This window comes from Suncus etruscus, chromosome 12 (genome assembly GCF_024139225.1).
Source record: "Suncus etruscus isolate mSunEtr1 chromosome 12, mSunEtr1.pri.cur, whole genome shotgun sequence".
Taxonomy (NCBI): domain Eukaryota; kingdom Metazoa; phylum Chordata; class Mammalia; order Eulipotyphla; family Soricidae; genus Suncus; species Suncus etruscus.
This window is the reverse complement of record NC_064859.1, coordinates 64841587-64865285: the sequence shown is the minus strand read 5'-3', so window position 1 is coordinate 64865285 and position 23699 is coordinate 64841587. Positions and strand designations below refer to the sequence as shown.

General features: G+C 42.3%; 1 protein-coding gene across 1 annotated transcript; it reads right to left on the bottom strand.

Moving 5' to 3' along the window:
* Nucleotides 1-1372: 1372 nt before the first annotated feature.
* On the bottom strand, nucleotides 1373-21644 carry MTHFD2 (methylenetetrahydrofolate dehydrogenase (NADP+ dependent) 2, methenyltetrahydrofolate cyclohydrolase). The gene is made up of 8 exons (XM_049784430.1): nucleotides 21489-21644; nucleotides 16287-16471; nucleotides 13955-14077; nucleotides 13173-13325; nucleotides 12408-12515; nucleotides 10311-10403; nucleotides 5228-5353; nucleotides 1373-2495 (listed from the first exon to the last, which is right to left on the bottom strand). The coding sequence occupies exons 1-8, from the start codon at nucleotides 21587-21589 to the stop codon at nucleotides 2332-2334; spliced, it is 1053 nt and encodes a 350-aa protein (XP_049640387.1). The 5' UTR covers nucleotides 21590-21644; the 3' UTR covers nucleotides 1373-2331.
* Between the last annotated feature and the right edge of the window lie 2055 nt (nucleotides 21645-23699).

Sequence of the window (23699 nt, the reverse complement as noted above, 5' to 3'; positions counted from 1 at the left end):
TAAAAGTGTGCTGAGCCCGCTACCCTGATTTGCCCAAGCCAAGTGGCACCTCCAATGTATTCTTTTTTTTTTTTTTTTTTTTTTTTTTGGTTTTTGGGTCACACCCAGCAGTGCTCAGGGGTTACTCCTGGCTGTCTGCTCAGAAATAGCTCCTGGCAGGCACGGGGGACAACATGGAACACCGGGATTCGAACCAACCATCTTTGGTCCTGGATCAGCTGCTTGCAAGGCAAACGCCACTGTGCTATCTCTCCGGGCCCTAATGTATTCTTCAATAGAGATCTTTTATCCTCTTACCTGTGTGGTAGTTGTAGAAGCAATACCCTTATGAAAAGATCCTGATGAAAGGATCAGAGTCAGGATTATCCAACATTTAAACATTTCATGAGTCCATAGAAAGAGAGGGCTTATGGCAGGATACGATATGGCTGAGTCCCTACAGTAATACACTCTAGGTCAACTTTTGGGCCATTTGACACCCAGGTCAAGCCAAAAGGTCAGAGGCAAAAAGTGCTCCAGAAACCGATTAGGGGCTCAATGTGAAATCCCACTAAATGTCACTAAAGCATCCTGATCTCAAATTCTATATACCACTTCTTGCTAGTCTCATGCTTTAAGTGATTTACTATAAAAGTATTCATGATTCCAAGTCCCAAATCTCAGGACAACTTATTTGGACACTCAAATAAGTATAAGTAAGGGTAGGCTGCTCACAATGCAACTTCTAGATTTCATTGTTTCTGAAAAGAACATTGTACCGAACCTGCCTACCTCACTGTCCACTGTGGGAGGTCATCAGCTGAACTCAGCAGAACACAATTGGCCCTGGCCATACAAGTATGTATAGTGCAGGTCCCTTATGGGGATTTTTTTCTTTTTTTTTTTTTTTTGGGGGGGGGGCCCATACCCGGAGATGCTCAGGGGTTACTCCTGGCTGTCTGCTCAGAAATAGCTCCTGGCAGGCACGGGGAACCATATGGGACACCGGGATTCGAACCAACCACCTTTGGTCCTGGATCGGCTGCTTGCAAGGCAAACGCCACTGTGCTATCTCTCTGGGCCCGGGGATTTTTTTTCAGTACAGTTGTCCTTCCCTTCCATTGCCAGAGTTCATACCCAGATTCAATTGACAGTAAGGAAAGCTTATACACTTCTGATTTGTCATAGCCTAATGTGAAGTGAGACTAAAAGAGCAGGTTAATCTCTACATGGCTATTTTAGCCAATTTGTTTAAGTCATTAATAATTACCAAATATAAGAATACTGAGGTTTATCACAGTCAATGAAAAAACGATTAAACATGATAGATAGCAAGAAGACATAGTATTTTAGAAACTCATTACACATTTGTCAAAAGTGTTTTATTTTTAAAAATAAACAAAAGCCAAAAAAAAAACCTTTAACCAGAAAATCTGATTAAATTCAGTATTAACTTAAGCTCTCAAAAACCAGTTGAGGGAAAGCCAACAGGTGCATAAGAGAAAAGCAAGCAGCTGCTGACAGGTCTTTGGTGGAAAAGTGAGTCGCATACTTAGCCAAGCTGCCTCAATGATTATCAGGCCCATGTTTTGTTTTTCAAAAGTAGGTTTCCAAAACAAACAAACAAACAAACAAAAAAAAAACCAGATAGTTACCAGTACAAAAATGAAGTCTGAAGACAGAAGGAAAGCTAAATATGACAATGCACACACATAATTTATAAAATAAGTCTTCCAATCCTAGAAAACTGAAATGAGGAGATCTAACAAATGTAAGAAACACAAAACCAAATAAAACAACCCCATACATCTTTCCAAGAGCTAAACTACAAAATGATAACTTAGGACATTACTGACATACAGCATATCTTCTGGTTATATAAATTAGGGTGAACTTTTCCTACTCAATTACCATTGGTTCTTTCCCCTAATTTTCTCTTACAACTTTTTTCCTTTGGTTTGATCAGTTGAGCTCAAAAGGCTTAACACCTAAAGTGAGTATCAACTTTGATTAAAATAGCACTTGGGAAATGCAACCCTAGAAAGGCTAATTTGAATGGAAGTGACAGACACCATTACGGTTCCGCTGGTGGCATGATTGACTATGTTGTCCCATGTGAATCCCTAGGTTTCTGGCTTCTCTGGAAAGATGATGAGCCAGCACAATACTGGTGGCCTCTGGGTGAGGTATGGCAGAGCTATGTGTGCAAACACCCCCTCTTAAGCTCTCAATAAATACAAAGCATTATTTTAAAACATTTCAGTAGAATAAATAAAAATATTGCATTTCTATTCAACTGCTCTGCTTCTCCGTTGCCTTAGAGTGTTGTTCACCAGGCAGAAGACAGGACAGTTAATTGGTTGCCACTCCACGCTCCTTAGGCTTTAGTATTTCCCTTTCTTCCAGCCTCAGCACTTTTTTTGCAGCGATAATGGTGTTTTTCATTAGCATGGCCACTGTCATAGGACCCACACCTCCAGGGACCGGAGTAATATAACCAGCTTTCTGCTTGACTCCTACAAAGCAAAAGAGACAAGAGACTATGAGAATGTGTTTCAAATACAGAAGTATTTCAAGACAGTTATGTGCAAAAGCCCCTTTAAAAACCGAGACTCATATGAAAAGTCACATACGTATTTTTCAAAAGTAAGTACTTTTGGAGCCGGTGAGGTGGCGCTAAAGGTAAGTGTCTGCCTTGCAAGTGCTAGCAAGGAAGGACTGCGGTTCGATCCCCCGGCGTCCCATATGGTCTCCCCAAGCCAGGGGCAATTTCTGAGCGCTTAGCCAGGTGTAACCCCTGAGCATCAAACAGGTATGGCCCCCCCAAACCAAAAATCAAACAAACAAACAAAAATAAATACTTTTATCATACTAATACAGTAACATACATAGGCATAAGCTCAGTGAACTGAAGTGCATGCTTTGCATGCAAAAGACCTAGGTTTGACCTCCCAGCACCAGATGGTTTCCCAAGCACTAAGCCAATCACTGCTGGATGTGGCCCAAAAAGAAAATAACAAACATATGAAAAGCAGGACTGTTCAATGAATATATTTATAAATCTAAAGAGTCAATAAATACCACAGCTCTTCTCCATATTGACTCCACTTAAAAAATATGTCAGTAGGTTAACAATATGAGATACTAACTATAATAACAATAATCATTATTTCAATTAATACCTACCCCACAACATTTTAATTTTAGTCTATCTATTTAACTATACAATTTATCCCAAAGCACCAAGGAAAGCAATTTCTGGAAAGTGATAAATAATATCGTTTTTAGCCCAATTTGTTGTTGCTGTTATTTGGGGGGAGGGGGAAATATTTTCCAAGCTGTGCTTAAGGAGACTCAGGGGCAATTGCAGTGACACATGGCCAACCAGGACAGATGGCTCAAAGGACTGTATACAGACCTTTTGGTAGGGCACAATGTTGACCCAGCAATGTTGGGAACCATGCAGGCCAAACCCAGTGATGCTTGAGGCCATGTGGTGCCAGGGATCAAACCTGGGCCCTTAGTCTAACAGGGGTCTTCAAACTACAGCCCGCAGGCCACATATTGTATTTATTCCCATTTTGTTTCTTCACTTCTAAATAAGATATATGCAGTGTGCATAGAAATTTGTTCATAATTTTTGTTTTTACTATAATCTGGCCCTCCAACAGTCTTAAGAACAGTGAACTGGCCCCTGTTTAAAAAGTTTGAGGACCCCTGCAAGGATGTTGCCCCTCAACCTGAGGAGGAAATAAAGGAATGCCTTAGACACTACGCTTGAGTCAGACTGTTTCAATACAAATAGAAGGCTAGAAATAGGATTACTAATGTAGACTCAGATAGTCATGAATCTAGAGAACTAGGTAAAAAAAATTTAATAGCACATTACATCATTTTAGGAAGAGGGCTTTTATGTGGATCATTTACTCATTCCAGTAAAAATGGAATCTGTATGGTGTGGCATATGCTTTCAAATGGTATATTCCTGCTTATGATATCATTCTAAAAGTAAGAAATCTATACAACTTTCAGAGACTCAATAATTTAGAAAATCATTTAAAAATTGCGGATAGCCATGAAATTGTTTTGATTATTAAAGAAACTTAAGAAAATATGATCCCCTGAAAAGTTTATCTCGTCTCTCCAAAACTGCTATATTCCAAATACCTACAGTAATTCTAAAATTCTATAATTTGGGGTGGGAGGGGTGTCACACCCAGCAGTGCTGAGGGGTTACTCCTAGCTCTGCACTCAGAAGTTGCTCCTGGCAGGCTCGGGGGACCACATGGGATGCCGGGGGATCAAACCGGAGTCCGTACCACTATGCTATTACTCTGGCCCATCTATAATTATTTTTTTTGTTTTGTTTTGTTTTTGTTTGTTTGTTTGTTTGGTTTTTTGGTTTTTGGGTCACACCCGGCATTGCTCAGGGGTTACTCTGGCTGTCTGCTCAGAAATAGCTCCTGGCAGGCACGGGGGACCATATGGAACACCGGGATTCGAACCAACCACCATTAGTCCTGGATCTGCCATTTGCAAGGCAAACGCGCTGTGCTATCTCTCCCGGCCCTCTATAATTATTTTTTAAAAGACTTCTCTTGGGGCCAGAGAGATAGTAGTGGGTAGGGTTTTCTCTTACTCGCAACTGACCCAGGTTCAATCCTCAGCATCCAAATGGTCCTCTAAGCAGTCCAAGCTGGTGCTTGAGCACAAAGCAGAGACCACTGCTGGATGTGGCTGGAAAAGGAGAGGAAAGAAGATAAAAGAAGTGGAGGTGGGGGCCCGGAGAGATAACACAGCGTCATTTGCCTTGCAAGCAGCTGATCCAGACCAAAGGTGGTTGGTTCGAATCCCGGTGTCCCATATGATCCCCTGCGCCTGCCAGGAGCTATTTCTGAGCAGACAGCCAGGAGTAACCCCTGAGCACCGCCGGGTGTGACCCAAAAACCAAAACAAAAAAAAAGTGGAAGGAGATGGGAAAGGAAAATAAATAAAAAGATTTCTCTTGAACCAGGGAGCTAACTCAAAAGGCTGATGTCTGTATTTGCCTGCCAGAAGTCCAGGTTTAATCCCTAACACTTCATGGTCCCTGAAGTACTGCTAGAAACAACCTCTAAGCAAGGGGACAGGTGTAGCCACAAAACCAAACAAGATTTCTCATAATTCTTTGGAAGCATTAAAAATGTTCCAACAGAGAAAACAAGAAAAAGATATCTATTTTAAATGTCTATTTAAGGCATTTATTTACCTTCAAAATCCACATCTCCAACCAATTTGGGTTTAGCAGTCACAGGATCTTGAATTCTGTTTATTCCCACATCAATGACAGCAGCTCCTTCCTTGATCATATCAGCTGTAATAAGATTTGGAATCCCTGGAAATAGAGTGATAATTTAGTACTGGAGAAAAGATCTGAGGAAGGTGAAGACCAAATGAGCAAACAGGGAGAATTCACACCACCAGAGCCTCAGACAAACAAAGCACACAAAGGTTTACTAACAAGTAGCAGCATGAACGAAACAGAGAGACACCCCACCACAGGCCAAGCTGCTGTCAGGAAGGGGTTCTATGATGTGGAGCCCCACCTTGGAGAGTCAAAAGAGGGGGTGCATCAGACACCTAGCACCCTGATCTTAGGGTCTAGGCCAGGTCTATGCTTACAACACTAGAATTAAAGATCAAGAAGCCAAAGAGTATAAACAGGACCAGTTCTGAGTGCCTGGAATATGGTGTCTTAACCTCTCAAACTCCTGATAAAGTCCTTGGTAGTCACTATATTGGATCTCATTCTCCTTAATAGTAGGGCCTGAGGGGCTTATTCCTAAAAAACATTTCATTCAACCCTAACACAAACAGTTGAGCTGGCTAAGGGCAGAGAAATCCTCAAGTGTGCCTTCTCTTAACCCTCCACATCTGACACTTAGCAATCAAGACATACTGGGGCCGGAGAGATAGCATGGAGGTAAGGTGTTTGCCTTTCATGCAGAAGGTCATTGGATCAAATCCCGGCATCCCGTATGTCCCCTGAGCCTGCCAGGAGCGATTTCTAAGCATGGAGCCAGGGTGTGACCCAAAAACAAAACAACAACAACAACAAAAAAGACATACCAATCCATTGAACAAAACACACCACACACACCCCAAGGCACAGCCATTCAGGCAGAGGAAGTCCAGTGCCAGCTGAGCTCCCTGCTGTGTAAACCCAAATGTGTACTCAGAGTCCAGATTCCAGTAACGCCACCCTCAGCATGAGTTCTCATGTCTGTGAGACTGAGCAAACTGCAGGGCACAAGGAATCCTCATTGTTAGCCAGGACCTCTTACACTTTACAGATAAATGCTCCCAAGTCTTGGCCAATTAAAACTTCCAATGAGGGTGACAGAGAGATAATAGTACAGTGGGTAGGTAGGTGTTTGCCTTGCATATAGCTGGCCTTGACTTTATCCCAAGGGCAACATAGGGTCCCCTAACCACCACCAGGAGTGATGCCTGAGCACAGAACCAGGAATAAGTCTTGAGCATTGCCAGGAGTAGCCCCCCCACCAATAACCTGATCACCACCAAGACCCACTTTAACACAGGCCCCAAACCCTGCATCACAGGCATAACACCGAACATTGTGGGGAATAGGAAGATCTCACCCACACAAATAGAGCAAGACAAAGTCAGGAAAGAAATTAGGAAATCCTAATACAACAGAGATATGCAAGCTACCTGAAGACTTCACAGCAACAGTCCTGATGCTGCTCACTGACATGAGGTTAGCAAATGAGAACTTCACCAAAGACTGAAAGAAGTTCAAACAGAAATCAAAGCTAAAAAATATTGTACTTGAACTTTAAAGAGTTCAAAGGAGGGACAGAATGAAAGCCAAAATACAATAAAGAAAAAGTAGTAGGGTAGGTAGAGTATTTGCCTTGCAAGCGCTAGCATAGATGGACTGCAGTTCGATTCCCCGGCGTCCCATATGGTCCCCCCCAAGCCAGGAGCGAATTCTGAGCGCATAGCCAGGAGTAACCCCTGAGCATCAAATGGGTGTGGCCCAAAAACAAAACAAAAAAACAAAAATACAAACAAACAAAAAAAAAAGCCAGCAAAAGAAGGGTATTTGCATTGCATTTAGTCAACTCAGGTTCAATCTCTGGCATCCCCTATGGTCCCCTGAGCCTATCTGGAGTAACCCCAGTGGTGTCACTGCATATGGCCCAAACACTGCCCCTCAAGAAAAAGGCCAGCAAAATATAATCAAAGCAATGCAGAAAAGTCAATGGTAAAACTCAAATATGAATGTACTAAGCCCCATGTTCAAACCCTGACACAACCTGAGTCCCCTAAGCATTAGAGGCTAGGGACTTGGTGGTTCTCAAGCCCACAGTTACTGTCACTTGGTGGTTACCTGCCCACTGTCAGGCATGAGTGGACACCACTGCTCACTCCACTGCCAACAGTGACCCCAACAACAGAAAATGAATATTATATAGGAGCTGCATGGAAGAATATTAAAAGGAAAAACATTTACATTCCAGAGACTCCAAAAGAAAGGGGCAGAACTTGCCCAAGCAGAGAAGAGATACCCAGAAACAAAAAACTCAAAAAGTTCTAGACAAAATAAACCCAAACAGATGTACAACATAATTAAAATGGCAAATAGATGGCAAAGTAGTTCAAGTGAGGGGCCGCAGAGATAGCACAGCGGTGGGGCATTTGCATTGCATACAGGATGGTGGTTCGAATCCCGGTATCCCATATGGTCCCCTGGGCCTGCCGGGGCGATTTCTGAGCATAGAGCCAGGAGTAGCCCCTGAATGCTGCTGAGTGTGACCAAAAAAACAAAAAAACAAACAAACAAACAAAAAAAGTAGTTCAAGTGACAGAACATATGCCTACTATGTGCAAACCTGAGTTGGAATCCCACACCACTGGCTTGAGCATCACAGATCACACAAGCCAAGTTCTGCCAGGAGAGACACTGGGTCTAGAGCATAATCAAGTGTAGTCACTACAAAAATAAATATCAAAGGGGCCAGAGAGATAGTACAGTGGGTAAGGCCTTGCATACGGCTGACCTACGTTTGATCCCCAGTATCCTAGAGTCACACATAAAGGAACCCCTGAAGACTATCTAGCAGCAGATTTTCCAATAAAGCTGTATAGAACAGGTGGCATGATATATACTATGTCCTGAATGTAAATATCCTCCAGCCAAGTTAAAATTCTGCAGACAACAGTTAAAAGAAATTCACTGCCACCAAACAGTTTCTTCAAAAAATATTTGAGGGACTTCTTTTTTTAGTATTTTATTGAAATCATTGTGATTTATGAAGTCCTTCTTTGTTGGGTTTCAGACATACAATAAATCAGGGTAATCCTACCACCAGTGTCAATGTCCCTCTACCAATGTCCCCCAAGTGCATCCCATGCTACCACTGCTGCCCCTAGCATGCCAGCCTAACAAGCCCATCTTAAGTTTTGATTGTTAAAGTTTGGGTCTCATGATTTCATTGTTGTTGACTTTGGCTCAGATATTTAGTGCTGTCCTTTTTTTAACACCACCACAGCATCTGAGACTACTTAGGCCTGGCCCCATTTAAGGGATTTCTATAGAAGAAAAAGAAACCTACCTAGGGGGGAAAAAAAAAGATATAAAATATGGGAGAATAAGGATTCTATTTCACACTTATTGAATATACAGAATTTTAAATTTCAGGTATTTTAATGTTTAGTGTTAAAATCTATGTCAATTTCGGGGCCTTTCATGCAGAAGGACAGTGGTTTGAATCCCGGCATCCCATATGGTCCCCCGTGCCTGCCAGGGGCTATTTCTGAGCATAAAGTCAGGAGTAACCCGAGTGCTGCTGGGTGTGACCCAAAAACCAAAAGAAAAAAGAAAAAAAATCTATGTTAATTTCTTTTTTTTTTTTATTTTTGTGGGGTATGAAGCAAGACTTGGTGGGGCCGGAGAGATAGTATAGAGGTAAAGCATTTGCCTTTCATGCAGAAGGTCACTGGTTAAAATCCCGGCATCCCATATGTCCCCTGAGCCTGCCAGGAGCAATTTCTGAGCGTGGAGCCTGGAGTAACACCTGAGTGCTGCCAGGTGTGACACCCCCCCCCCAAAAAAAGGCTAAACCAGTTCTATGCTCAGGGGTCTCTCTAAGGGTAACTCAGGAAACTGAAATCAAGCAAATCCTATCTCAGCCCTCTGAGGGTCTCTTGATATTGTATATGGGTAATCATTATTAGTAGTTATTTCCCATGCAATCACTGAATATTGCTAAAAAAAATTTTTCTCAATTTAATATTTGGCTCAAATGAGAATTGGTCTATATTGATTTTTTTTTCATTTTAAGGATGGGTCATATTACCCAAAATTGCTGAATAATTTTGAATTGTAACATTGATATTTTATATATTCTAGTCTGAGTCTATAAATTCTACCTTCAATGTCTGGGGAGGGGGATGTAGTTAGTTAGATATTACCAGCTATTCAATAAGACATAATACTTTAGAGACTTTGTCTTAGAAAACATTATTTTTTAATAAAGATAGTTCTTTTACTAAAAAAAATTGCTTAGAAAGATATGAGTAGAAACAAAGAGAGATATATGTATTCAAGAGAAAACATGGATCTCTGCAGAGTGAAAATAAGTAAAGAAACAGACAATCAAGAGAGATACATATTCAAGGGAGAAGATGGGCTTGAATAACAAGTCTCCTTAGAAAACATCTTCACTGTAATCTAAGATTATTCTTTTGATATGCCAAACTATTACATTTAAGATTCTAACAATAACTATGTACACAAAATATCTATGTACATATACATATTTATAAGGAGCTATTATACTGATATAGGGTAAAGAGTTCCAGGCCTTCCATAATACACTTAGGCCATGCCAAGGAAAGTATTTCTCATCTCTGACTGGCTTTAGAATCCAAGAAAAATCCCTCTTACAAACACAATTAGTTACCAATCACACCATACAGTATTTTCTATTTGTCTAGCCCTTTAAGCCATCGCCCCTACTCTTTTCATCTTTATAGGTAACTCACAGCATCATTTCTTGAGGAATGAAGAGTGGAATAACAGTGACTTAATCCATCCCATTCCAGGTATTCTTTTTTTTTTTTTTTTTTTTTGGTTTTTGGGCCACACCCGTTTGACGCTCAGGGGTTACTCCTGGCTATGTGCTCAGAAATCGCCCCTGGCTTGGAGGGACCATATGGGACGCCGGGGGATCGAACCGCGGTCCTTCCTTGGCTAGCGCTTGCAAGGCAGACACCTTACCTCCAGCGCCACCTACCCGGCCCCCCATTCCAGGTATTCTTACCTGCAGCAGAGACCACAATATCTGCAAGAATTGTATGTTTCTTCAGCTGTTCTTTGGGAGTGTGTCGATGACATATTGTAACTGTGGCATCACCTATGAATTAAAAAAATTACTGTGATTGCTGAATCACAGCTAAACTAGTATAAAATTTCAACTAGACAAACCACTATAAAAATTCAATCCAACATCTCTGAAAAAATAATGCACTTAATTCATGTGCCATATTTTCTGGGCAGCTGCCATTTCTTTTTTAATGAATACTTCAGAGGAATCTTGGCATGCTGGTGGTGGGAATAGCATAGCAGAAATGCGAGTACATAACAATACTGGTACCCTTGTAAAAATTATTATTATTATTATTATTATTTTTTTTTTTTGGTTTTTGGGCCACACCCTGCGTTGCTCAGGGGTTACTCCTGGCTGTCTGCTCAGAAATAGCTCCTGGCAGGCACAGGGGACCATATGGGACACCGGGATTCAAACCAACCACCTTTGGTGCTGGATCGGCTGCTTGCAAGGCAAACGCCACTGTGCTATCTCTCCGGGCCCAAAATTATTATTTGTTAATAGAAGAAATAGGGATAGTGGGGCCCGGAGAGATAGCACAGCGGCGTTTGCCTTGCAAGCAGCCGATCCAGGACCAAAGGTGGTTGGTTCGAATCCCGGTGTCCCATATGGTCCCCCGTGCCTGCCAGGAGCTATTTCTGAGCAGACAGCCAGGAGTAACCCCTGAGCACCGCCGGGTGTAACCCAAAAACCAAAAAAAAAAAAAAAAAAAAAAAAAAAAAGAAATAGGGATAGTGGTTGGTATTAAGTATCTGGCATTTGATAGTGGAGGTGCAGTAATTTTTTGTACCCACAGCACAAACACTGAAACTACTCTAACCATCTGATCTCAACTACAATAAACATTTAAAATCTAACAAAGAAATTAATCTTCATTTCTGGTACCCTAAGACCTCACTCTCTTTAAAATCATACAAATGCATTCCTTATTCTATTTAACTAAATTAAAAAGAATTTTTTTTCTTTTTGGTTTTTTTTTTGGGGGGGGGGGCACACTCAATGACGCTCAGGGGTTACTCCTGACTCTGAGCTCAGAAATCACTCCTGACTTGGGGGACCATAAGGGATGTCAAAATGCAATCCATCCTAGGTCAGCCGCATACAAAGCAAAAGTTCTACCGCTGTGCCACTGCTCTGACCCCAAGAATTTTCCTTTTCTATGCAAAATATCACTAGAATTATTAAAGGTTTCAAGAAAGGAAGGCATGCTAAATTATCTGGAAATATATAGTCATCACAATCATTATGATAATCACATACAGAACTTTTATTTATGGAGGCTGTCTCTCAAATTATAGAACTTGACCTAATGATCCATTACAGTCAGATCACTTCAGTCCTTTGCAATGGTGTAAGATTATTCTCTAACAAATGACACAAAATAGAAAATGACTTTGAATAAGATGGCTTCTTAGGCGTAAACTGGTGATAGGAAAAAAACAGGAGCCACTGATGAAGGCAAATGGACATTAGTGCAGGGACTGGTACTGAAACATTGTATGCCTGAAATCCAACCATGATTGAATAATTTTGTAATTTTACAGTGACTAAATTTGGAAAAACAAAGACAACTTCTTAGGTCCAGCCATCAAAGCCAAAACTAAAAAATATATAATTAGTGGCAACTTTACTTACATTTAAACCTCAAATTTACTTCTATATGTATTCATTTCTATTATTCCAGAGTAAAGATAAACTCACTGAATCCATCTTCCCCAAAGATTACTTTCCAAATAGCTGTTTACAAAATTATAACAGGGGCTGAAGTAATAGCACAGCGCCTTGCAGGTTGCCAATCCGGTTCAATCCTCAGAATCCCATAAGATTCCCCCAAGCCTACCAGGAGCAATTTCTAAACTCAAAGCCAGGAGTAACCCAAGTGCTGCCAGGTATGGCCCCAAAACAACAACAACAAAAATCACAACAAATGTAAAATTCTACAAAGTTAATTATTCCAAAAGTTCACAGGGTAGACTCTAAGGGTCCTCAAATAAGAGAGAAGACACCCTCTCCCCAAAGTAATTTCCTTACCTCCAGGTCGTTCATGTGCCCCATCTGTGTGCAGTAACATTGCAATGGGCATGCCAACGTTTTTTGATCTTCCAGCCACAACCACATTCTTCCCTAAAGTTGGAATGCCTGGGGTAGAATTACAGATATATATTTATAAATATTTTGCATTTTAAGTAAGACCAGACTACTTTAGAATAAGCACCAACTAGACAGTGAAGATGATGGCCTGGATCATGAAGCTGATTTTAATATGCCTGATAGTCAGGAAACTGACTTTTTCATGGTTATGTTATCACTTGCTACCCAAACTAAACACTAAAAGAAAAGTTGGAGAAGGCACCCTGGAAGTTTCGTAATGACACAAAAATCTGCACTGTATGACAACTTAAGCTTAAGTTTCCTTTACTAAGGCAATGGGATTAAATGATAGTAAAAAAAAAAACATCCACAGGCTAAGAAAGAAAAGCTGGAGGGACTATGACTAAGAGATCATGGGATGGGAGGTTTCTACTTCGCCACAGTATACAGCTTTACTATTTACCAAATTGGGGGGAGGGGGAGGAATCATACTCAGCAGCGCTCAGGGGTTACTCCTGACTCTGTGCTCAGAAATCGCCCGTGGCAGGCTCAAGGGACCATATGGAATGCCAGGAATCGAACCAGGGTCAGTCCAGGGTTAGCCACATGCAAAGCAAATGCCCTATAGCTGTGCTATCGCTCCAGTCCCCAGCAAATACCAATTTTAAAATATAACATGAACATTCAATTAAGGGTCATACCTACCAGTTCGCTTAATTATTTCCCACACACCCCACGGGGTAGCTGGTAACATGGAATATTGATCCAAACACATTCGCCCTACGTTAATCACATGAAAGCCATCCACATCTTTGTCTGGTGAAACAGCATTGCAAACCTTCCTCTCATCAATGTGCTCTGGGAAAGGAATCAGAGGCTGTAATTCAGAGTTGTGCAGTTAGCAGCTTAATTCCATCTTACCTGGTTACCAAAACCTTATACCCTTCCTCAACATGCCTCCATAATCTCTATACAGAAAAGAAAAATCTCACATAGCAAACAAAACCAAAAACCCACATCAAAGCCAATGACCTTTCAAGCTAGTTCCCTCCACTGTCCTTTATATCATGATCTCAGATACAGGATAGAGGCATATTCAGTAGTCTGAATAGGTCTTTCCCAGATCTAAGGAAACAACCATGCTCCTGAGTTTACATCCCCTTTACAACCTAACTATCTAAGGAACCAGTTAGTTCATATGTAACCAACTCTTCTCACTTCTCAGAAATCACTTCTCTTTCCCCATTCCCCTTTCCTTTGCTGTTAGCATTGCTGTAAAAAGGAGTTTGCATATGAGATCATAGTACTCTCACATTTGGCTATACTGCTCCCTGGGGGTCACATGCTTTGTTGTGGATCTGGGGCCACCAACTCTGGAACCACTGGGATAGAATATACCACCTCACACATGGAAGACAGACACTCAGCTACTAAGGTTTACATATTCGTAGGTCCTACAAAAACATTTAGGAGTAGCCAAATCTCACCTGGCAGAGGCAGCTGAACAAGAAGGCCATCTACATTATCATCATTATTTAGTTTATTAATTAAAGTCAATAGCTCCTCTTCTGAAATTGAAGCTGGCTTCACAATGGTCTCACTGGTGATCCCTATGAGAAAATATCATAGTTAAAAAATTCATTAGTGGGGCCAGAGAGATAGCATGGAGGTAAGGCATTTGCCTTGCATGCAGAAGGTCGGTGGTTCAAATCCCGGCATCCCATATGGTCCCCTGAGCCTGTCAGGGGCGATTTCTGAGCATAGAGCCAGGTGTAACCCCTGAGCACTGCCGGGTGTGACCCAAAAACAAAACAAAACAAAACAAAAAATACATTAGTGAAGGGCCAGAGAGATAGCACAGCAGTAGAGTGTTTGCCTTGTACACGGTTGACCCAGGATGGACCTGGGTTCAATTCCCAGCACCCCATATGGTACCCTGAGCCTACCAGAAGCAACACTGGGTGTGATCCAAAAACAAAACAAACAAACAAAAACCATCAGTGAGGCATTTAATGAGCAATGTTTTAGTGCCTGTCAGTCTTCTACCATATTTAACATCAGACCCAACCTAGTAGCTAAAAGCTTAAATTTTAAATAGTTACTTCCTAAATATAAACACTAGAATAGGGTTTCTCAATAAGAGGGAATGTTCAAGGACCCCCAGAATAGGCCAATAAAATCTTGGGTAAAAGTAATTTAAATAGGGGGACATAGCACACAACTAGGGGCCAGCTGGTAAAATGGGGGTACTGAACTGCACAGGAAGGAAATAATTTTGAAGGGGCCTTCAGTAGAAAGAGTTGAGATATGTTGCTCTAGAGCAAACTAATTTATTGCACATTACTCTATTCCACCCTCATTGACCTTGTTTTAGAGACTGTTTTCAAGGAGATGAGACTCGGCAAAATGAAAATACAAGCCAAGTGTTTTCGGTCTTTCCCATTCCTAAGTGCATGCCCTTGCCACTGCACCACTTCCTAATATCCTAGAAAGCCACGGTGTGTTATTTGCTTGATGTTCTGAAGGTTTTGCAGAAGACCTCTGCCCTCTGTGGTAGAAAATAACTCAGGGCTATACAGGGCAGTAAAACTTCCAACTGGCCCTCTGTTCTCTAGAAGGGAAAGTCACACAATGATCAGCCTACTCCCCCACAGCTGAGTGAGGAGAGGCAGAGCTGAACTCAGCTACTTCTAGGCTACTGGGGCACACAAAGAACATTAGCACAGTGGACATAGAACACAACCCGCCCGATCACCCAGATCCCAATTTTCTGCATTAAGCTTCAGCCACTCCTCAATGACAGGGGTGAATTGTCTTTGGAAAGAATTGGCTAAGAAATAAAAAGCAATCTCCCATTGATAATTTTGATGACAGGCTTGAACAGCTCTATACACTAAATTATTAACACTGAAGCAAAAGCAAAACTCTCCTAGAAGTTAATTACATACTTCCCAGCTCTGAAGTTCTGACAGAATAACTCAGCCTTCCTCCCTCATGATCTGGCTTATACCTAATGCTCCCAACATCTCCATTAAAGATTCATTATTGCTCACTCAAGGAAAGTCAATGTAAACTGTGCTCAAGGTCACTTTACATTTAACTTCTATATTTTAGTGTTAAGGCTAAATTTACATAACAGGCTCTTCAAGTCTTGAATGTGTTTCTTTATTTTGGGGGAGGAGAGGGTTACTCCTGGCAGGCTCAGGGGACCTATATGGGATGACACGGATGGAACCCAGGTTAGCCATGTGTAAAGCAATGCCCTACCCTACTAACATTCGGGCCCCTTCAACATGTATCTTTGCTTTTTTCCTCTCTGGATAAGTCCCTTTTCTCTTTCAAACATGCATCCCTTCTCTTTCTCTCCTCTCACATCTTTCTAACAAAATATTCAGTAAAATTTTGCTTCACACACACAAAAAAATATGTAGTGCATAATCCAGAAGACACTGAGAATATTAATCACGTTCTTTTCCCTTAATCTACAAGTTTTCTAAGTAGAAACCATCCAATTTCTTTTTTATTTGATTCTTTTTGGAGCATACCCAGCAGTGCTCAAGGGTTCCTGGATTGGCTCTGAGCTCAGATGCTCAGGGGGACCTAAGGGTCACCAGGGATTGAACCCAGATTAGTCACTTGCAAGGCAAATGTCCTACTCACAGTACTCTGGTCCCTGACCCCCAATTTCTTTATGCCCAACCCACCTCTGCCTCCTCTGCTTGCGTTAACCCCAAGAGAAAAGGAATCATAAAATCACAATGAAATTTGCTACAGTGAGCCTCAATTCAGCAGTAGTCAGGGTGTGAAGGTGCCACATACCCACATCCGCAGCTGCCCTGGCTTTGTTGAGGACATAGGAGTGACTTGCAGGATTCTCACCAACCAGAACTACACTCAGGTGAGGCCGTTTGTTGCCTGCAGCCACCCACTGCTCCACCTCCTGCTGCACTTCCTGCTTGATCTGCTGGGCAAGTTTCCTTCCAGAAATGACAACAGCTTCATTTCTGCAAAAGGCAACAAAGGCACAAAACCCAAGAGTTTGAATTTTTGCAAAGAGTAATGATCAAACTACTGAGCAATGCTATTAAAAAGTCTAAGAGCTTTTCAATTCAAACTAAAAAGCATGGTGTAGAATCTGAAGGACAACTAAAATTCAAAGGACAGGTTCCAGATCGCAGCTCTGTATCCAACTACATGCATAGGAAGATACAAGTAATTAAAATAGTTAACCTAAAACTCTTCAAGAGTTACTGCTAGTGCTAGCACATACCACTAGTGGCCAGGTAATTAACACAAATTGCACAAACAGCATTAATGTGGTAAATAATGGGAAACTTAGTGGCTGACCAATTTGCATGTCACTTTTCAATCTGTCTGCCTTCTCCACTCCAACCTCCTGATCTCTGATAAATTCTGTTCTGTAAGCAAACATTCAATCACACTTCAAATTATGTTCCAGCTGGTCAAATGGTTTTAAGTTTTACAATGCTTTTAAATTTGACTATGTCATTCGACCAAAAACAACAGATTGAATGGATCACATCAAAAATGTCTATGTAGTCCTTCCTGGGGTAGGCTTTCCCAGTAACAGTAATCAAAGGAAAATTAGAAATGATTCTACCGGGGCTGGAGATATAGCACAACAGTGTTTGCCCTGCAAGCAGCCGATGCAGGACCTAAGGTTGTTGCTTCGAATCCCGGTGTCCCATATGATCCCCTGTGCCTGCCAGGAGCTATTTCTGAGCAGATAGCCAGGAGTAAACAGCTGGGTGTGACCCAAAAAAACAAAACAAAAAAAAAAAAAAAAAAAAAAAAAAAAGAAATGATTCTACCTTGGGTGGTTGTTTTCTTTCTCCCCAGCACCACAAACAAGAAAGATCAGGAGCGTGTGATATTAAGGATAATTCTTTTCTTTTCTTTTTTTTTTTTCAGCCACACCTGGCGATACTCAGATGTTATTGCTGACTGCACCACTCAGGGATCATTCTTTTTTTTTTTTTTTTTTTTTTGGTCAGGGATCATTCTTGATGGACTTGGGGACCATCAGAATGCCCCGGAGCGATAGCACAGCAGTAGGACGTTTCCCTTGCATGTGACCAACACAGGAGGGATCCTGATTGAAATCCTAGCATTCCATAGTCCCCCGTGCCTGCCAAGGGTGATTTCTGAGCACAAAACAAAACAACAAGCAAGGCAAACACCCTACCTATGAAATGAAGAGCCAGGAGTTACACACACACACACACACACACACACACACACACACACACACACACACACACACACACACTGGATTAGACAGATAGGATTAATCCATAAATGAAGAGCCAGGAATTACAAACACACACACAGTTCCTTTGAGGAAAGGGCAACACACACACAGAGTTCCGTTGAGGAAAGGGCAAATCGTCCTGGAAGGCATTAGGAATTAACTCCAACGAGGTCAGCTATGCCCTCCTCCTACACACACACACACACACACACACACACACACACACACCTAACAGTTCCTTAGAAAAAAAGGCAAAGAGATAGTCCTGGAAGTGCACACACGCATGCAGTGCCTAAATTATGCTACTTGAACTGTGACACAATTTCAACTCCCAGGCATCATATGGTCCCTGAGCAGCACCAGGAGTCACTCCTGAGATGAGTCTGGAATAGATCTGTGTTATTTCAAATCCCCCAAAAACACTCCTTTAGGAATCTTGGAGATAGCTCAAAGTACGAAAGAGGGGAAAAACCATGGTCCTTAACCTCAAAGCACCTTGCACCACCGGTATGGCCACAAAACAACAAAAGTCTTTTAAATTCCTTTTGATAACAATTGGGGGGAGGGGAGGCCGCACAAAAAAAAAATTCCTTTTGATAACAATCAATTTAGAGAAAATGGCAACAGCACATTTGGGCTGAGAATTATATACTAAAGTTAAGGACATGGGTTTCTGAAACAACCCAGCATTGCACATCCCAAAGACAGGTTCTGGGTGTTATGCCAATTTGCTTTTTGTTTTTGTTTTGGGGCCATACCAAGCATTGCAAGCCTCACTCCTGGCTCTGCACTCCTGGCAGGCCTGGGATGGGAAAGGGGGTGGGAGACACACCATAATACCCTATTTTGGTGCTAGGGATTGAACTCAAATCAGCCAAAAGATAGGCAAAATGCCTTACCTGGTGCATTATTGCTCCAGTCCCCAAGTTGCTTTTTCCCTTTTTAAAAAAAAGGAAGAAAGAAACTGCCAAAGTGGGGCCAGAGAGATAGCATGGAGGTAAAGTGTTTGCCTAGCATGCAGAAGGTTGGTGGTTCGAATCCCAGCATCCCAGGCATACGGTCTCCCGAGCCTGCCAGGAGCGATTTCTGAGCATAGAGCCAAGAGTAACCCTGAGCGCTGCCGGGTGTGACCCCAAAACCAAAAAAAAAAAAAAAAAAAAGAATAGCTAGCAAGAAAAACAAAGCTTAAATACAATTACTATCTTTCACAATATACCTGTATCTTAGCTCTGCAAAATGTGAACAGATCTGGGCAAATAAATCATTCTCCACTCTCCATCATATCCTTGGCAAAAGGGCAGATAGGGGCTGGAGATAGATAGCACAGCAGTAGGGCATTTGCCAGCCAACCTGGGTTCGATTCCCGGCATCCCGTATGGTCCCCCAGCCGCACCGTCAGGTGTGGCTCAAAGAAACCCAAAAAAAGGGGGCAGATAAAGTAATACCAATAATATATGAAAATTGGAGACTGTGCCATTCAGCAGGAAATGAAAACCTTATGAACTAAATTAATTAACTTATTTAGGGATTCAATGTTTTCACAGATTTTTGGGAAAATTTTAATTAAAATGATATATCAAAAAATTATAAAATGTTGTTCACATAAAATTCAAAACTAAACACCAATTCAGCGGCATATAATCCAAAAGCTTATAATGTGACAATTTCCCATGAAAAATTAGCATTGGGTACATGTTAAAAAAAATTTTTCTTTTTGGGGTCACACCCAGAAGCGCTCAGGGATTACTCCTGGCTCTACACTCAGAAATCGCTCCTGGCAAGCTTGGGGGACCGATTCGAACCACCATCCTTCTGCATGCGAGGCAAACGCCTCACCTCCATGCTATCTCTCTCAGCCCCACATGTTAAAAATTTTAATGAGAGTACAGTGGATAGGACATTTGCCTTGCAAGCAGTGAACCAAGGTTTGATCCAAAGCACACCAGGAATGATGGCTGAGTTCAGAGCCAAGAGTAAACCCTGAGCAAAAGCTAGGTGTGGCCCAAAAACAAAACAAAATTTTCTGGAGTATTGTTATTTTCTGATTAGTGGAGATAGTAATGAGTGAAAAAAAAAAAGAATGAGGAAGAAGCCAACATCTGATAATCACCAAGTTACCTTGTTACCTTACTCTAGCTTACCTAGAGGCCATCATTATAATTCTATTACACAAAAATAAATAAATAAATAAACCAGATTAAATGCGAACTTCTCTCCCCACCCCCCTTGTCAAGGTTTACATTCCTGAAATCCTCATACTCTATTCCCCAAAAGGAAATCATGCAGAACTACATATGTGTATGCATGTGTGTATGTGTAGATCTCACACATGCAGAGAATGAGTTTTTCCAGAAAGATATTGGCAGCAGTCTTAATTGTATACGTTTTAAGATGTTACTGCCTTACGTATTTACCAAGCAGCCGCAGTAATCAAAGCAACTGTAAATATCAAATGCACCTAGTAGACTTCTGGCAGTCGACTTGCCCATTCAGAAAAGCAAAAGGAGGACACTGTTACTGCCAAGTATGCAAAATGCTCCCGCTTTTCTTTTTTAAGGCAAAGAATGGAAGGATATTTAAAAATTCTCTTTTCAGTAAAAAGCCACAGGTGGCCATACTCGGGATGAGGGGGGAACTGCGAAGTGGTAGAGGCAGGTCAGAGACAGACTAAGGAAAATCTTTGTCGTTCTCTCCGAGTCTTCTTTTGAAGAATGCATTCATTCACCGGTGGAATGCATTCCGTGCTCCAAAACGCTGGGGGACAGACAATGAAGAAATTATACGTGTGATCAGTCTCTTGATGGTACTGGAGAATGCAATTCCGCCAAGAGCTGTTTTGACATCATCTCTGGGCTCAAGTGCCCATGGGGCTCCAAGGCAGCGGCCACTGTTGCAGGACTTAAATCTCTGGCTCTAAAACTGACAGGTAAGAAGAGGTGCACAGAGAGAAATCACAGCCCCGCCCCAAGACTTCATTCACTCTGAGCTTCAGAATTAGGAAGGGGGTGTTCTTTGTGGTCCAGAAAAATCATTTTACTTCTATGAAAATGCAAGAACAAGTCTTCCCTTCCCTTTTCCCTCTTTCCCGGCTGGTTCAGCAGGCCAGTGATCCACCAAGGATGGGACTTGGGGGCCACTACAGCACAGGCTCTCCCCTAGGCAGGTAAAGCGATGGCGCCAACCACAAACACACACACCCAAGAGGAGGGAAGTGGGGTACCCGGCGAGCAAGCAAGCAAGTCAGCCTAAGGATTTCATCAGACTGCACCAACCCCAGGCGCCGCTAGGGTCCCAGAAAGGGCTCATTCCCAGCCCTTCCTGGCCAATCGCCCAAGCATTGCTCCAGCACCAAGAGAGCCAACTCCAGACATCCACAGGCCAAGAGCAGCCCCACAAGCATCGGCTGGCAATCTCCACACATGCCTCAGGAAATCAGGGGCTGGGGCTGGGCCCTAGACAATGAGACAGACAGACAGACAGACAGACAGACAGACACACACACACACACACACACACACACACACACACACACACACACATCAATGAACCTGAGACCTGCAAAAGGCCTTCCCCTTGTGCTGCAGCTCTGAGATATTCCCCCCCAAATCCCCGCTCCAGGCAGCCAAACCAGCCCGGGACAGAGATGCTAAAGACCTTCTTGGAGTCAGCCCAGACAGGCCCCAGGTGACCTCGGGGCTCCCCCTGCTTGCTTTTCCAAAGCGCTAGCACAGCATCTCGACCCCTCTTACCGAAGGGCCGAGTGGTGGAAGGTGTGATGGAGAGGGAGGGAACTCCGCGCGGGCCGGAGCAGCCGAGTGGCCAACGTGGACAAGACAGATGCAGCAGCCATAGAGCCCGTGCGCCGGTGCCTGGACCTGTAGAGAAGCGCGCGCGCGGGCCCTGCGGTTATAGCTCGGCCGCGTGGCAGGGCCCGCCTCCCGACGGACGCGGTTGGCTACCACTCATTACCCCTGGCTCTCTATTGGCTCACCTCTGCTGCGGAAGGAGCCAATCGGTTGTCTTCGTTTAACGTCAGCCCGGGAAGCCCCGCTTGTAATTGGAGGAGAAGAGGCAGCCGCTTCCCTGCCAGTGGCAGCTGGCAACCCAGCTAGGTGGAGCCCAACCTACCTGAGAATTCACATTTCTTTTTTCTTTTTTTCTTTTCTTTCTTCTTTTTTTCATTTTTCTTTTTCGTTTTTCTTTTATCTTTTTTTCTTTTTCATTTTTTCTTTTTTTTTACTTTTTCTTTTTTCTTTCTCATTTTTTCTTTTTCTTTTTACTTTTTTCTTTTTCATTTTTCTTTTACTTTTCTTTTTTTTACCTTTTTTCCTTTTTATTTATTTATTTATTTATGTTTTGGCTAGGTACTGTATTTAGAGGGTGGCCTCAAAGATACTCAAAGGGCTAAGAACAAGCTTTGTATGCAGTCTTGAGTTAGATACCTGATACCAAGATTCTGTCAATACAAAGTCAATAGTAACCCCTGCACTATGGCCAAAAGGGCAAAACAAAGACCGATTAAATACCAACTAACAAATAACAAGAATGTTAGAGAGCCCCCTCGGAATGATTACACAGTGAGGAGGGGTTTTTGCCTTTCAGGCAGCCAACCTCGGTTTGATCCCCCGCATCCCATATGGTCACCCCCAGCACCTCCAGGAGTGATTTCTGAGTGCAGAGCCAGAAGTAACTCCTGAGCACCACCCAGTGTGGCCCAAAAATAACAACAACAACCAAAATAAACATTAGAAGAATGAGAGTTATAAAATAACTACTTGTTCAAATCATAGTAAAAGATGATTCAGTTTTACCAATGACTGTCAAGATGGGGAAATAGCTGCTTACATATAAGGCTGCCAGATCTTGAGAATAAAAACACAAAATGCCCAATTAAATTTGACTTTTAGATAAGTAACTTGAGACAGCATGGGTTAGCCTTAAAAAAAATAGAGGGGGGGCCAGAGCTATAACACAGTGGTAGGGCATTTGACTTTCTTGCTTGCAGTACACCCGGGACAAACCTAGATTTAATCTCTAGCATCCCATATGGTCCCCTGACAGGAGTAATTTCTGGAAGCAGAGCCAGAAATAACCCGAGTGGCAGGTGTGGTCCAAAAACTAAAACAAAAAAGGATTCTGGAGTCAGACAGATAGTTCAAAATGCTGGATCTCATGCTTTGCATGAAGGAGTGATGGGTTTGGTCCTCCTCAGTCCACATGGCCCTCTAATACCATGAGCATCCAATCAGGAGTAGCTCCTGTATACCTCCAGGTGTGGTCCCAAGCACAAAATAAAAACCACAATAAAAATAATAATTGACTAGAAAGGTAGTTCAGTGGATATGGCACCTGACATGCTTTTGGTAACTCAGGTTTGATCCCTAGCACTCAATATCATTGCTAGGAGTGATCCCTGAGCACAGATTTAAGAGGTACTAGTAAGCCCTGAGCAACACCAAGTTTGCAAAAAAAAAAAAAAAAAAAAAAAAAAAAAATATATATATATATATATATATATATATAAAAGAGTCCAGAGCAGTGGCACAACAGTAGGGCATTTGCCTTGCATGTGGCTGACTCAGAACAGACTGCAGTTCAATCCCCCAGTGTCCCATAAGGTCCCCCAAGCCAGGAGCGATTTCTGAGCACATAGCCAGAAGTAACCCCTGAGTGTCACCAGGTTTATTTTGGGCACAAAAACCCAAAAATAAAATAAAATAAAAATAAAAGATCGGGCCCGAAGAGATAGCACAGCGGCGTTTGCCTTGCAAGCAGCCGATCCAGGACCAAAGGTGGTTGGTTCGAATCCCGGTGTCCCATATGGTCCCTGTGCCTGCCAGGAGCTATTTCTGAGCAGACAGCCAGGAGTAACCCCTGAGCATCGCTGGGTGTGGCCCAAAAACAAAAAATAAATAAATAAATAAATAAATAAATAAATAAATAAATAAGGGCCGGAGAGA

Bases quoted from the DNA above. Each gene is read 5' to 3' on its own strand.
- MTHFD2 (XM_049784430.1), bottom strand. From the start codon at position 21,589: ATGGCTGCTGCATCTGTCTTGTCCACGTTGGCCACTCGGCTGCTCCGG. The intron at 14,078-16,286 runs GTATGTGGCACC...ATTTTCTCATAG, and splicing joins CAGGGCAGCTGCGGATGTGG to GGATCACCAGTGAGACCATT. The intron at 2,496-5,227 runs GTAAATAAATGC...TTTGCTTTGTAG, and splicing joins TGGAGATGTGGATTTTGAAG to GAGTCAAGCAGAAAGCTGGT.